We start from the raw sequence: 17339 nt of genomic DNA, 5'->3' as shown, positions 1-17339 counted from the left end.
CACAACTTAATAAAAAATTGGTTAACAAAAAAAAGCATGTTAATTTCTTCTGACATATTAAATTACAAGTCATAGGATACATACTTTACTCAGGAGTTGGTAAAAACTATTTGAAAGAAGGAAGTAAAAAAATATAATTTGGCAGACAGTAGCTAAATTCTGTTGTTTTTTTGTCTTCCCAATAATCTTTACACTTGGCATGGAATGACCTTTAAGAAACACAAACTTTGAAATGAAAAGTGCAACAATTCATCAATCAAATATAAATACTAATATTGCCAATTTGAAGAAGCACTGATCAATAAAACATGAAATGATCATTTGTCATCCCAATCTATGATTATTTAATAAACTAAATTAAATTGCACTTTCAACCGATATTTTTTTCATCATGCTTCAAAAAGATCCATTCTATTATAGATCCATTCTATTTCAAAAATTTGTTTTCTAATTTAATTATAAAATAAAACATGATACCCAGCAAGACTTCCTCCCCCTTCAATTCTCCATAGCTCATCCGATTGCTTACAGCATTGCCAACACAATTACACAGTGAAGGATAGCAATCAGATCAAAACAGAATCCATTCCATCACTGAATATTTGATTGATGGCATCAGAGTTTCTCATCAAACTTTCACATTTGGGGCTTTGATAGGCGACAATGCATTTAAAGTTTAAACTACAAAGGTCAAGTCATTAGAATTTCAATTTATATCAAATTAGATTTAAAGAGGATTTTGTTTAAAAGCCTTGGAATCACTGAACCTTTGTGGTAACTATTGTCCGTATTTTGGTATGAGATTAAGCAGCTGAAATACAAAATTATGTCAACTTGTCAAGTAAAACAAATTTATTTGAAATGGTTACAGCATGGTGTATGAATACTATAATTTTGAACTGGAACAGGACAGGGATAGAAAATAGAAGAAATATATTATAGGATTGATAGAAAAGAGGATCAAAATAATAGACAAGTTACCTAAAGATTTATCAAGATTTATTCAATTCAGTAAGCTCGAACAAATTTTGCAAATGTAATTATTATATTATGACCATTGCATTCATGATCAACAGTTTGATGCGTAACATAAACGTACAGGTATGATTTCTATTAAATCCACCAATAAAGGAAAAAGATCCTCATTTCGGTAGTATTAAATGCACGTTTCCCTTACTTTTTGCGCTTCTAGTATACTGCACAAGGCTGGAGCAAAGTCTAATTCCACCTGGGTCGCTGTGCAGAAGAACCAGGACTCATCTTGACCTCCACAGATTTGAATAAGCGTTTCTATATTACTACGGGGAAAAAAAGGAAGCATAATGAGTTAACCTACATTGGATAAAACCTAGCACACTTCCTGGTTTTTTCAAGTAATTTTTATTAGAACCCCCAAAACATACAACAGTAAAAAGAGAAGAAATAGTTACAAATTCTTCACATAGTTGTCATTTTCCCATCAGTATCATTTGTTGATTCTGAAAAGGTTTCAATAGAAGTAATCACTAAAATAGGCAAAAATAACTGTCTCTTCATGTAAATTGCAAAAGCCCTAAACTTCAAAAGTTCAAAACTTATTCTTAATCTATCTGAATTTATTTCAGGTACCAGTATATACTTTGTTATTGTAAAAAAGAATGTAGCAGTAGAGAAAAGCAATGCTAATGCTATCAGTATGAAGAGCTGTAAGGCTTCGAGTAATCATTTGTTCTGTTATCGGTTATAGCCAAGGTAGCACTTCATCTTGATTTCAATTTCATCCCATCTTTTGTCTTTCGACGTAATATCCAACTAGTAAAGGTAAAATGTGTGATTTTTTCTTACATATTTTTGTTTCAGATTAGTGATAATTAATAACTTTACCAGCGCATTGAACTGCAATTATTTGGTCACATGACTATGTATATATTGTTTTCAGTCTTAGTATGCCCAAGCCTTGTCTAGAGCTGTGGTACCACTTTCTAGCATGCATAGATGACATACAATGCAATCAAAACCATGACAATTCACACATAAAATCATCAAGCAACTTTGAGACCGTTTTCCTCCTAACAAAAAGCAAGATTTCAGAGAAAGGCAGAAAGGTGAAGAGATTTATGAGGAAACAACAGTAAATTATTCCAGTGCATGACTTAACACTGAGCAAGAGTTGGGAAATGCTAATGTACTGTATGGTGAAAAAACAAAAACACAGCAACATTTAAATAATGTTCAAGCATTATGAGCCATCAGCTTCATTACCAAGCTTTGCTGTCAAGATTTGTTGCTGAAACTTTTGTCAGCTGAGTTAGCTTGATAAACATTGTGGCTGAGCCTTATGGTGAGCTTTTTTTTTTACTGAGATTAATGTTGAATTTTTTTCGCTGAGGTTTGGTGCTGAGATTTGCTGCTAAGCTTCACTGCAAAGTTTTGTTGGTGAGCTTTGTTGCTAAGATTTAATTTGTTGCTGAGTTTTATAGCATAATGTCAGAAGAAGCCTTAACAGTAAAGTCCCCAATTTTCTGTATTCTAAAATGAAAATTATGTCTTCTCCTGTATTCTAATCATTGATTTTATGTTCATAGGATACACATGCAAAATGTTGAGAAAGCAATTTATAAAAACATAAGTTTCCAATTATACACACACATGAAACTAAGTGAATTTGCTATTCCTGCTTACAGATTTTAACTTTTATCTGCAGATTTTCCACTCATGCATAGTTTAGTTGCATTGTACTTTGTTTTGATTTTCATAATTATCATATCATTATTCAATTCATAAGTCAAAATCATTTCCTTGAAATTGTGTTTTTCTGTAAACCTCAATAAATCCCACATTTTTCCTGAATTCTGCAGAGTTTTTTTCCATTTTCTACATCAAAGAAAACTGGGGACTTTGCTTTGACAGGTATGCCTACGTACTCAAGTTCCACTTTTCCTTTTTGATCTTGAAGTTTCCAATTAATAAGCCCAAAACCATAAGAGGTGAGAGATGGTGATATATGAAGATAGTCTGCAACAGCTGTGAAGGGGACTGCAACACATCTTGGCAGGACCTTTCAAGAGGATTGAGTCATTGAAATATATTTTTTCATAATAAAATGAAATATTCATGTATTCTATTCTGAACTATGTGTAGTTAAAGGGGAATTCTACCCTAACAAAATGTTGATTTGAATAAAATGGGAAAAATCAATCTCGCATACCACTCAAAATTTCATCAAAATCTGGAGTAAACTAAGAAAATTATAATATTTCAATGTTTTGATTATTTTCACACACAGTTATATGCACATCCTGGTCAGTATACAAATGAGGGAACTCAATTTCACCCACTCACAAATTTCTTTTGTATTTTATTATAAATATGAAATAGTTTGATTTGCTCCCTGTGTCCAGGCTAAAATTAATCAAAGGCAATTAATTCAAGACCATGGTACCTGATGCCTTCAGAAATGGCCTTGATGATGCCCTTCCAAATATTGGTAGACTAAAGGCCAACATAAGCCTGTGGTCTTGGTGCCTTGTGGTAATCCAGTGCATGTGTCCTTTGGATTGAGAAGTACATTTTACTATTGATGCCCTCTTTTATTGATGGCCTTGGATACTTCCTAAGGTGAGCAAAGCCTTCCTTTTCCTCTACGAACGCTTTTGAAAAAAGGCCTTGCCCCTTTAAATTATTAATTGATGTGAAACAAAGTTTTCAGATTCCTCTCTGTGGACTAGCTTGCCTTTGTTGTTCTGTTCTGTTTCTTGTAACTCCCGTAGGAACTCGGCAGGACAGAGCATCTGGTAAACGCCAAGCTGGTATAACCAATTACCTAGGAAACATTTTACGTCTAGGTTAAGCAGTCATAGTGACTGACGTTATAGACAACGGATATTACTCTCGGGTCTTTACATGTATATCAAAGTGTTGGCAATGGCAGAATGGGGATCCATACTCACAACCTTGCGATTATGAGTCCAATGCTCTAACCACTGGACCACACTGGACCAACCTACCAGTACTGTGATTTCATGGAGAGTCTAGTTATTATCATAACTATGAAAATGGAAAACATTGTACAATTCATTCATACAATAAAATACAAGAAAAGAAGTAATTTGTGAGCATGTTGCATTGTGAACTCTCTCACTAGTGAATATCACTTTATGTGCATAACTGTTTTGTGAAAAATAAGCATATTTTCCAAAATATTATAACTGACTTTTTTACATCTGACTTTGATAAAATATTAAGCACTTTGCATATTAGGGTTGAATTCATTTTATTCATGCCAACTTCATGCTAGCGTGGAATTCCCTTGTTTAGATGAATTAAACAGAATACAAATTTGATATATAAATGAAAAGATGATCATATAAAGGGAGAAAGGTAAGTACAGCATAAGCAGTGGTGCTCAAAAGCTAGTGAACCCACCAGAAGTGACAATATTTCAAGTGTTCAAGTTCTGCCATGTCTTAGATATTAAATTGTTAAGTCAGCAGATAAAATATTACATTCAATACAGTTTGTTTCTCTGGGCTCACTGAACACTGTAGCGTTGTTGTCTACATTTAACACTTGGCATGAAGGAGAGCATTAGGTGGTAGAGTTCACTAACTTTTGAGCACAATTGTGTCATCAATGTGAAATTTATTGATTGTCAAAACATATTCCACTTGCTGTGTGTCACAAAATAGCTAAAGGTATTGAGCCAGTACCACACAAGGGGAACATATATACTTCGCAGAAAACTCAACATTCCAGAAAATTAGTTACACAACACATGGAAAGAAAATAAATTTTCCCATTACCTCTGAAGATGCAGCTAGTCCCAATATATATAGTACATATATAAAAAATCTAAACTTTGAATATATTGTAACAAATGAAAATAAAAACGTATATCTATTCATACACACTATGCAAAATATACTGACAAAATTCACCTGTATAAACTGTATTTAATTGAGCCTGGCCTGCTTTTCATTAGCAATGCTGACTTAGAAAACAACTACTTACGATGAATATTTTTCACAAAGGGACAATAAAACATTCATTTGCTAACAAAATACTAAATTAATGGCCTTTGATCTTGACTGAAAACTTGTTATCAATTTCATATCCTTCATATTCTCAAAATAATGAAGAAAATTTTAATTCTTATCTAAGTTCATTGATCTGAAATGCCTTCGGCCAGAAATTATACTGCTACAATTGATAATTACATCTAAGTGTGACAGAATACAGATAATTTCAACATTACCTTGAACATTTAAAATCTCAACTTCAGGTCAACTTTTTTGTGTGTGTTGATATCAGTTTATTGACCCTTTTTTTTGCCTAATGCCAATGATCTGGTATTCCATTCATTTATTTTCAGATACTTAGTAACCATTATAGGTAAGTTTATATGCAGTAGGAACTTACATACATGTACAACACTTAAATATTATCTTAAAAAGTCCAAATCATCATAACCTTGGTTAAGTTTTTGATGTACATGTATACTACAACATGGTGAAAGTCCTTGATCCTTAATGACATTTGACCTTGATCATGAGGCCTGAAACTCATGTCAACTGATCACTGATACTTTTGTCTCCAAGTTTCATGATGTAGATCCTTATACTCTCAAAGTTATGACCTTTTACAAATTTAACCTTGGATAAATAAGAACTTAGGAATACAATGTTGACAACACCACTGTCACCACTGCCATCTGAAAAGCAGAGCCTATATGTCTTGCTTCTGCTATGCAGGCGAAACAAAAACAAATTTGTACAATAACATACAGAGCAACAGTTGTATTCCCTGTCACCTTGAAGACCCGATATACTAGAGCTTGAAATATCATGATTGCATCCATGTTCGTCACGGGATGGGAGGTGAGTTTCCCCCACTTTTTTCAATAATTACTGATTGTGATATTTCATTGCATGGTCAGACCCTCCTTCCCAATCATTTTCTTTAATATAAAAGCCAATGCTTCATTCTTCAAGCAATTGTTATTGTTTTTGCACAAATGTGTCTTGTTGCAGGTTCACAAGTTTTTGCTTGAACTTTGTGTTTGGCCCATTTAATAATAATGTACGCTACAACCTTGAGAGCAAAGGCACATTATAATATATCAATCAAATTAATATCTTAGTATGCACCATGGTGACCATACCCCTCAAGAAATTCAGGTAAATACTCAAGATCTAAACTTCCTTCAGGATCTCTGAGTTTCCAATTAGTGAGAATAAAGGTGAACTGGTTGATGTTTGGAAGTGTTTGGAGACGTTCTGCAACAGCTGAAAGAGGGACTGCAACACATCTTGGCAATACATTGTCGCAATGATAATATTTTTTACATACAATCATGCAAGTGTATGAACATGAACTTTGCAGTCAGACCGCAGGTCCCTATGCTAATGAGCAAAAAGGCCAGATTCATCCAAATCATCTCGTGGCTGAATCCTCCTCCTTGCAAAATCTCGTGATTCGTGAGATTTTCTTTCTCTAAGAATTTACCTGTTTTAACCTCAAGTTAAATGAAATATTATTGCACCATCAGATAGAGTAAAAGTTACTCTTTCATATTGGTCATTTATTTTGTATACAATATTTTGTTAAATAAGTAAATTTCTGGCCTGAAAATATGCCTCAAAACTGAATTTTCTTCCTCTGTTTTCTTTTGCAAATTGTGCAAAACTTTTTATTTTGAGCCTCAATGATATCTATATCACCATAAAGCTGAACTTCTGTACTTTCTCACAATGCCACTCTTGATATGCGGCACCTTTTAATCGGGTCAAGATCACACTTTTCCCACCAAGGTACAAGACGAGATTTCTGAAATTTTGTACTAGCATGAAATCCAGAGTTCTGATTGGCTGGATACGGTTCACAGAACAACAGGCGCGGGGTATTTGAGGAGATTACCACATGGGAAATGTGACCTTCCCACGAACCCAGGCACTGGAACCGTTGGAATTTGCCATTGTGTGGTCTTTTTGACCAATCAGAGTGCAGTATTCTTGTTTTCAAGCTGCTTTATGTACTTGGCAAATGAAAAGTGTGATCTTGACCTGATTAAACCAATTCTTATTTTGAAACCTATATCATTTCAAAGCATACATATTCAGCTTTATCATGATATAAAAATCATTTGGGCTCAAACAAAAATAAAGTGTGAAAATAGCAGCTTTTGTCAGGTGAAAATATTTATTTTGTAGCATATTTTAGATCAAAATTTTAACCTATATTACAAAATCTTTGAATAAATCCAAACACATGACCTGAAAGAATGATTCTTCTTCTTTACAATGGTACCAAATTCATGAAATTTGATGCACAATTAGAGCAGCAATGACCGAATGAAAAGAGGTGTTTTGGTCCGCATCAAGCTCATTAAATATGCAAAACATCTCAAGTCATGAATATCACTTGGATGAAACAAGCCACTTTCTTGGGACCTGCAGTCTGACTGTTTGGAATTGGATAATATCAACTGTAAAATCACCAGTTCACATGGATCCACATCTTTCCTCCTACCATCTCATTCATCTCAATGAAATAATACTCAATTTTTTGCAAATATCAGCTTCTTAGCTGAAAGAATAATAACAAGGCAATTTATGGAATCCTTTCTCTACATCCCCCCCTAGTGAGATCAACATTCTCCATCCACTCCCATTTCCCTTGGCACTGCCCCCCCCCCCCTCCTCACTCCAAGGGCAATGATACAGAGTAAATTATTTTGATTATTGATGAGTTTCATTGCAAATTATAGAATTCATGATGCATTAAGAGTGAACACCCCTTCCCTACATCCACATCTACCTCTCTTAAAGAACCAATATTAACCATATCCAACCTCCTTAATCCATTTTCCCATCCCCATTTCAATGATGCTGAAAATGCTCCCACAATATCTGAGTCTAACATAGACCTAGAAGAGTCTACCAACATCACTTCCATAAATAATTCATAAATAACGAGGCACATGGAATAACTCTCACTCGTTTCAAATAACAGATTACAATTTCATTACAGATTGATAGCACATGAGAGATCAACGTGCATGCATCTATACACACGTACAATATCTTGAAAAGTAATTAAGTGTACAAACCTCTGGAATTCCATCTTCCCCTTCACACCATACATACGCTTGTGTAATGGCCACTAAACACACCATTGCTGCTTTGTGGGCCTGGGGGCTTTGTAGTCGGGTGTGATCCAGAATAGGGAGCTATAAAAGATCAAAATAATTATTTATTAAATTTCAAGTAAATGTATTTTACTTTTTCAAAAAATTTTAATCAGAGTTGGCATGATGATCTATAATAATCACTATCCATGGAAAAGCAAATGAAAAGTCTTTACAAAAGGGAAATAACCTATAAAACATATTTATTTAACTGAAAAGAATATTGGCAAAGCATTACCAGCAGCTTTCCCTCATCTTTTCTTTTTTTTTTCCTAAAGCGCATTGAGACCTTTGTAAGGTGTAATGCGCTATACAAAAGCTGTTCTATTATTATTATTATCATTATAACTTTTCACTTCCAACAGTGATGGGGCACTAGAGGATTCACTACCCAGCACTCAGTAATAATTTGTGGACAATCTGGGCCAAGAAAAGAGTCACAAGCCCCCATCCCCCCCTTCCCCGATAGATCCCCACCTGCATTTTTAATAAATATTACTGATTAAACTACAAATAGTTATTATGCCTGATGTGCAAATTCAAAATGCTTGATAAATTGGGCATCCAAGTCAATGTCCCAGAAATGTCCCCAAGAGCCCTGGAAAACTAAAAAAAAGAGCAACTGAACTTCCCAAAGGCCTAATGAAAACTGTGATATAATGTAGAAAATTTTTGGCTGGTGAACTCAAAAAGTAGCCTGGAAAGTTTGTTAATTTTTTACCTGAAACATGCTATTGAGTGACTTAAGCTTCAAGGCCATATGTGTCCTAGTTTAATAGAGTTGAATCTTTCAGGATCACAATCAGTTTGACTCAGAGAAATTACTTAGAAGAGGTATAACACATATCTGCATAATCTAGTTTGTGAGCGGCATAATTTCATTTTTGTTTTATTTTATTAGTTGAGTTTCTGTTACTACGAATGCTTCATTTCAAACCATGTTTTACTTCAATTAATTACTTTTCTACAATGCTTTTAAGGGGCTCTATGGTTCAATTATATTCTACTTGCTTTCTCTGCAAATGTATGTCAATGTGAATATTTCATATTTTACATGGTGAAATAAAACAAACAAACACTGTCCAAGCAGTGGGGGTGATAGCAATATTTTGAGAACCATTGTGTACATATTGTTTGTTTCTCAAATCAACATTCTTCATGAGGGCATTTTCACGGTAACTGACATTACACGGCACAATGTTTTCACACATTTCATTGTGTGTATCTCTAAAACAACAAATGATGGGAGTTTGCTTTTGATAGAGTTAATAAAGTGAACCTTGCTGTATATTCCGATACTAAGTTTTCCTATGTAACCACATTTTTTTACGCATCAGCAAGCAAAAATGTGTCGGTAAGAAAACGGGTAACTGACATTACGCAAAAGGACATGCAATTTCAGGGTGTTCATTAAAATTGAAATATCTCATGTCCCTGAGTAGATAGAGTAATCATTTGAATATGTAAATATACCTCCGTTACTAGGTTAAGATGTGTCAAAATATTAAACAATTCGTTTTTGTCTTTTGGGGACTATGATAATTTTTCCACAACCATGCTGGTAACTGACATTACACTTAATTTGCCATAGAGATAACACATGGAAGTCAAATGTGTGGAATCATTGCATTGTATCTTCTGTGCAGGGCTTCACATGAAAGTGAGCTTGATGTGGAAGTATACCCGAGTTTTTAGGAACATTTCAATGAAAAAACTTTTTCTTTTTCTTAATTCCTTTCTTTGATTTGAACATTTTTATCATTACTGACAATACACATTAACATTTACCAGTGCTATATGATTTTCAAAGGCATAATTTTCTTGGTTCTTATATGTAAGGCTTTTTAAAATCATAAAAGTTTCATAATACTTCACATTTTTAATTATCCAAAGATAAGAAATGTATGTTTTACTTACTCGGGGGGGGGGGGGGTTGGGGTCATAGCAGCTACATGTTTTCCTATAGTAATTTAATATTGCATTGACTGTACACATGGATTTTTCTGATTATACACCCATAATATATTCATCAGTTTTATATTGACTTTTTAAACCTTTTCCTTCTCCAACCTCCCCCTCCCCTCAAAAAAGGCAAAATGAATAAGGGTCTCCTCCCCTAGGCTACATGTACCCCTCCCCCGAATCTCATGCAGCCATGTAGTTTTATTGATTTCTATTCTGGTCAGTGCAAGCAATGCTTGTTCATATCTGTCGGATTTCAATTCTCTTCATAATTTGTTTAATCTTTTTCTTTGCTAATTTCTTTTATAAGCTGTCAACAAAAAATAAACTCCAGCTTCTAAACTGAAACTGAACTATTTGTAAATTTGACTAAAAACCCACAGTTTTAGTAGATCCATGCAACATTGATCAGAACTGTCAAATTTCACTTTTCATCTATACTTGTAAACCAAAAACAAAATTGTATCACACATCCACACTACTAACAGGTATAAAAACCAGGAATTTACTTTTAGCGAGGCAATGCTCAAAAGAATCATAGAAACTAAAAAAGGGACCCTGGAAATCCCCTTCATCACAATGTTAAGCTTAAAAAATGTTGCAGATTTAGGCAATAGGTTGGGGAAAGTACCCCTTACCCCCCCCCCCCCCCCCCCCGCAAACCAAACAAAAAATTGTCTGATACAAAACAATTTCATAGTAATTTTTTTTGCATGATGGGAATGCAACTTCCTTCATAATTTCATATAGTATTCCTTGTTAACTATTCCTTTTAAAAGTCAATAGCAAGCTCCTTCTGGTGTGACTTTTAAAGTGAAAGACTTAAATAACAAGTATACAATATTTCTTCACCATAAAATTTACCACATATTTGCATTTCAATATTGGTAACCAATGTTTTATCATGGTAACTGACATTACATCTCGGTAACTGACATTACATTTTCCACTTGGTAACTGACATTACATACATTAATGGTACCCTATGGCTTCATTGTTAATTGGTAATCTTTAATTTTGGTGTAGAAGGGAGGGGTGTTACCTAGAGAGGAAATCTACCAAGTTTCATATAATATATCCTCTTTTCCAGGAAATTAGAAAAAAAAGTTCATGTTTTCGGTAACTGACATTACATACCATATCACATACTTCATCAATGTTTTTTTATCAGATGAATGAATTACTGGTGTTTCTTTCTGTGGGATTTTAAAAAGTGTTATAATAGCAAGCTAAATCACAGGCAAAAACATCATGATCAAACCTGTTCTTTAAAAATCTGTCAAAACAAAATATGTATCAATATACTTATTTTCAACACTAATTTGTATCCATACTTTGGCAGCCATTTTGAAATAAAACATGGCTGCCAGAGTCGGAAAAAAATTTTGTCTCAGAAACTTCAGGTCTTGTTTTATTAAAAAACATAAAGCATTTGACATGAATATCAACTTGATTTTTTTGCCTCTGTGTCCATCTGTGGTGAAAATGCCCATGATTTTGCTGTTGAGTTTGATGAACCATGCTTATTATGCAAGTGACAATAGTGAGCGAGCAATCAGTAACCTCTGTCCAAGTGAACTATTTTGGGAACAAAAGAAATCTACTTAACTGAGGAGAAATTGACCTAGAAAGGTATGTTTTGCATAATGTGGTGTAAAAAAAATGAGAAAAATTGTGAACAAGTTGAGCAACTGGGTGTAACCCTGTCTAGAGGGTGAATGAGCAAAACTCCTTTTAATCCCATTCGATGTGAATTAGAATCAGCCTGACAAATATGCTTGTCAGGCCAAAATCAGACAATTGCTAATATCAGACAATAAACTTAGTAGTGTACAGTAGATGGTAATATTCTTTTTGCTTCCTGCCCTTCAATCCTTGTTCAGGGTGCTTTAACCAATGGAAAAGAGCCCCGGCCAATACCCCCTCCCCCAATTTTATGCATTTAAATGACGTCAATATGAGTTTCCAGTTATATCAATATAACATCACAATTACTCATTTTGAAAAAGCATGCCCCTCCCCCAGCACTTGACCTCTCAGGGCTGTCCTATGTCAATGTAGCATGGTAAGAAATGTACTTCCTGGAAGTGTGTTTACAATGATCATTTCAAAACATTCATTCTGTCCCTTGCAAATGAAGCTTAAACGTGCCAAAAGACATCTAAAATATGTAAAGAAGTAAGAGGATAGGGGGATGTACTATGGCTATAGTTGTCAAAGAAGCATTGATAAGGTTAATGTAACATGTGAGACTGAGAATTAGGATTATATGGTATTCACATTCCAAGGTTAGGCTTTAGGCCTTCGCCTACTGTGTAGTATTTTTCTATGAGAGCAAATGTTGCTGACCTTCAATGAATCTATTTGAAACCTACTTAAAGAATGATGAAACCTTGTGGATTTAACAGACAAACCTTCAGTTGAAACCCTTTTGAATAGGAAAGAAAAGACAAGTTATAAAACTGGAGAAACCTTCATGAATAAAGTCTTAAAATCAGGATCACGCTCAGTGTTCTGAAATGATACGGAAATGCTAATTTATCCCCCCAATAAAAAACTTCTATCGACGAAGAAAAGACGATAGGAGATTGCTGAAAACATTTACAATGTATCATTGGTTCAGCCAAATGATAAATTTGTGGTTTTCAGCACCGTCCCATCGTCTTGTATTTTCTTTCGCCTACGTAACCAATACTTTAATATTTTGATACTATTATTGATTCTTTGTTGATTAAGTTTTTTTTAGATTACTTTTTTCCTGATGTGCAACGACATGTATGTGCAGTAATTTTCTTTTCTTTTTTTAAAACCACACGCTCTATATTTACCTACCTGTTGTATCTCTCTCCTGATCTGGCCATTCCTTATAAGTTCTTCAACATGGGTGGCCAATTCAACCCATGGCTGAAAGTATTCAGGAAGATCAAGCTGAAACAATAAAAACAAGACATTGCAGACCTCAGAATATTACAATGCAATGCAATACAGTGCATCCAATAATAAAACAACAAAAATTGTTAAAACTTAAATAATCACAAACAAATATACAACATACGGTCAAGTACAAGTGTAAAGCTTAGAATCTCTTCTTTCACATGAAGCCTCATTCTTTTTATAAATGCACTAGCGAGTAAAAAGATATCTAGATTCTAAAAAGACAAATACATGTCTTCAAAGATCTATATATCTGCTCTCAATATGATACCTTGAGCAATGGGGAAAAAACACAGAATAAAAAAAATATTTCATTGAAAATAAGGCTTGAATTTCTATAATTACATATAATTGCCTATTGTTACAATAGCATTAGCATGGTTTAATACAGGATTTGTGCAGAGTGGCAAGCAATTCCAACAGCTACATGTAGCCTGTAAAATCAACTTCATTTGAAAAAAAAATATATATTTTAAATTCAAGTATTAAGCCAAAGAATAAATATAGGCCTAAGCTGCCTAACTTTTTTTTGCATTGACAAATCAAATTAAAGAGCACACCTACTGGACTAGAAAATGAAGCAGAAATCAATTTAAAGGGATGGTCCAGGCAGGAGATATTGCTGAAAATTTGATCAAAATCAGCTAACAAAGTTATTGAATTTTAAAGATTTGCATTATTCCGCTGAAACAGTTCTAGGCAGTCTTTATGAATATTCATTAGACGGGCTGATGATGTAATTTCCCCACTTGTTGTTTTGTATTTTATTATAGGAAATTAGGTTTATTCAATTTTTTTCTACCAAGAACTAAAAACAAATGGATTGACAACTGATTAAATGCATTAGTTATTTATTGCCACAACTTATTTAATCATAATGGAGACACATCATTTATGCATACATGAAACATTTATGATTTCATGTAATACATCATCAGCCCACCTAATGAATATTATGACGATGTGCATATAACTGTTTTCACAAAATATTGATAAAATTTAAAATTCAATAACTTCTCTAATTGTTATCCGATTTTGATGAAATTTTTAGCATTTTGCTCTGTGAATTCTACTCTATTTATTTAGATATAAATATTTTCAGCCCGGACCATCCCTTTAATAGCAGAAATTGAAAACCTCATCCTGTGTTATAAAATTCAGATACCTTCCTCCAAATAATTCTTTGTATATCCTTTTTAAAATTGATTTTAATCACTCATGCATGAAGATACTGAAACATCAGAATCACACCAATGGAAGAGGAGAGTCTAAGCTTTACTTGATAATAATATTTGTGAAGAATTTTTAACATAATTTCCCTTTTTCTGGGATCCATGCACTGACTGTGCATGTACGCACAAGGGATTTCACAGCATGGTCTTCAAAATACAGAAAATAATTTAACAGAATACTGGTACAGGTAGTCAGTAGTTTGACAGTGGCAGTGCAACAAACAAATCATATTATTCTTATTGTTGCCTGTAAATTTATTCACAAGATGATACTAGAATTTATTTCTTTTTACACATTCCAAACCTACAATACTTCATTTAGAGAAATAGGTACATGTAATTTCCCGCCCAGATGGGAAATACAAATGAAATCTTTCAAATGCCTGGATATTCAGATCAAGATGTTTTTATTGACCATATGTGCAATCAAGCACAGATGGAAATTCATTTTTGTTCACAAAATATAATTTAGAATGTCTATCATACACACAAAGATCACACGATACATGCAGTAAACATCATATGGTAGTGTAATCCAGGGAGATTCGACCGTGCAAAACGAGGGAGACACGGGACTGGGGTAGATTGGGGTCTCAATAGTAATCTTAATATTAAAAAAACGGGGAAACAGAAATTATGCACTTACCACGATTACATGTATATGGATGAAGGTCTATCGTGACATACAAATCCTGACATCGAGGCACAGACTGGAACCACAAAAAAAACAAAATATAGCCTCGGTCTCGATGGCCATTTTGTTTTGAATATTTAAAGGAGAGGTATTGCGACAGAACTTTTCGGTTTTTTAGGTTCCAGTCTGTGCCTCGATGTCAGGATTTGTGTGTCACGATAGACCTTCATCCATATAATCGTGGTAAGTGCATAATTTCTGTTTCCACATATCATTAAGATTACTATTGAGACCCCAAATCTATCCCAGTGTCTCCCTCATTTTGCACGGTCGACTCCTGGGCACGAAGCGGGCCGGAGCTCCCTGGGTTAATGGTAGTGGATCGTAGGCCTATTACCAAACACTTTTCATGAATTCAATCATATCAAACACATTATTCTGAAAAAATTCTATAAAATTCACCAAACTTTCACCATAAATACACAATTACCTACAAAATATAAATATGTAATTGTAAACATTTTTTCCAAAATCGTTTTTCCTTTTTACGATAATAGCTTCCAATCGGACCCCTCTTCGCATGTGAAATATTCTGGTCACTTGAAAAAGGTATCGTATTATACCAGTACCGAATGTGTGTTTTCTATGGGAAAAGTTGAGAAAACAACAAAATCACTGATGAGCTATTTTGACCATATTTTATAATTTTTCGAATATTAAGACTTTAAAAATGTGTTTTTGACCATTTTTCATCATCTTTCTATTGAAGTTCCATTTGGAAGGATGTTGCAAAGTTTTGAGTGTATGAAATTATTTTCTGATGCGTACGATGCGCAAGTTAGGTAATACAAGACCATTCGGTAATACAATCACTAACTATACTTAAGATGTACAGGGGGGTACAGTGAAAACCTGGACAATATATTATGAAAATATTAAAGAAGTACATTTCATGACCTAGACCAAAAGCTTCAGTCTCTGTATTTTGGTTGTTCCGCTGAACTACGTTGGCTCCACTCACCAATACATAGACTGAAGAGTTGTCGGCACGTGGCTATAGACAACGTATAAGTGAACTAACGTTTTATAGGTCGCGATTTAAAACTGTTTTTGAGCGAAATTTACAGTTTCATGGTTTCCATTATCAGGGAAATATAAATAACTTAAGTAATTGCGTACCTTGGACCGGAGTAATTGAAAAAATTCCTCTGGATGATTGAGAAATCTTTCATCGAAGACATTTTCACCTAAACTGATGGTTTTTCTTGCAAGTCGCCATCTTGAATGACGTCATTATCCTTATTAACTTTTTAATGTCTCGATATATCAAATGTCGTCTGCTACCTGTGATTGTAGCGGTTTAGCTCGCATATATGGAGCAGATCGTATAATATCGAAAGCAATATCGATATCACATTCGTAAATTGTTGACGCCCTCTCCGTTCGTTGGTAGATATCTCATATTTTGGCTGCCATTTTGGGGGTGATTCTCGAGACCAACTTGACCAAGACAAGTAAACATCGGTAAAGTACTATTTTCATACCTTTTGATCTCCTTTTTTCATATTTCCTTATTTTTTACATATTCAAGACATTATTTAGGTAGTTTCTAAATCCTTAGACTGTAAATTCGATTTAAAAAAAAATATTGAAGTCTGGACAGTACTAGTCGGCGAATTGGTGGACGTGATAACAAATGCGAGCTCGCACTAACGAACTACTGTCAGTGAATGGGGATTATAGTGAAGTGTCAGAAATTGTTAAGGAAATCCCCAGAAACGACGGTTATTCCTGTCTATTCATGACCAGTATTTCCTTACATTTCCTATTTTCTTAATTTGATTATCGAGGAGCATTTATCGGTTTTCACCCTCAGTATTTCAGTCCAGCCAAAGATGTCCTGATTTTGAGGTTGATTTTTCAGCTCGAATTTTAGTTATTCTGGTAGATGAATAGTACTAATAGGAGACCGAGTACTTATGAAATAAATTCCTTTGGCTTTGCTCTCTCATTCTCCACTCCAGTCACCATTCCTTTCACCGAGCACCATTTATTTCATTTTCGTCATTGCTGGTGACATGCATCCTTCCACTCCCAAAACATACACGTGCATTAGAAGAGAGGGACAATTAATTCAAATACCAATACATATAGACCAGATTCTCTAGTCACTAGATAACATTCATAAATCTTTCCTATGCTATGTTTATGCTACAATAATTTTTTAGTATTACACCACTGTCGCCAAAAAAAGCAATCAAGTTTTTCACAATGCATTTTAGCATCGTGCATTCAATTAGGGCCTATTGAAGCTGCTGACTGATAGACTTATTAAAGTTAACCTACTGCAATAATAAATAATATGCCTGGGGCAATATAAATCAGCAGCACGCACCCACACGGCCACCGGCAC

The 17339-nt window shown here is 34.2% G+C and overlaps 1 protein-coding gene across 1 annotated transcript in view; it reads right to left on the bottom strand.

Moving 5' to 3' along the window:
- Positions 1-17339, bottom strand: part of LOC129270335 (myoglobin-like) — a 33940-nt gene that overhangs the window by 16272 nt on the left and 329 nt on the right. The window contains exons 2-5 of the mRNA XM_064105571.1: positions 12959-13054; positions 8087-8206; positions 2904-3037; positions 1178-1298 (exon numbers count right to left, since the gene is read on the bottom strand). Coding sequence (XP_063961641.1) covers positions 1178-1298; positions 2904-3037; positions 8087-8206; positions 12959-13054 — 471 coding nt within the window. The remainder of the gene's footprint in view (positions 1-1177; positions 1299-2903; positions 3038-8086; positions 8207-12958; positions 13055-17339) is intronic.

Source organism: Lytechinus pictus, chromosome 10, assembly GCF_037042905.1.
Source record: "Lytechinus pictus isolate F3 Inbred chromosome 10, Lp3.0, whole genome shotgun sequence".
Taxonomy (NCBI): domain Eukaryota; kingdom Metazoa; phylum Echinodermata; class Echinoidea; order Temnopleuroida; family Toxopneustidae; genus Lytechinus; species Lytechinus pictus.
This window is presented reverse-complemented; position numbering and strand designations above follow the sequence as displayed.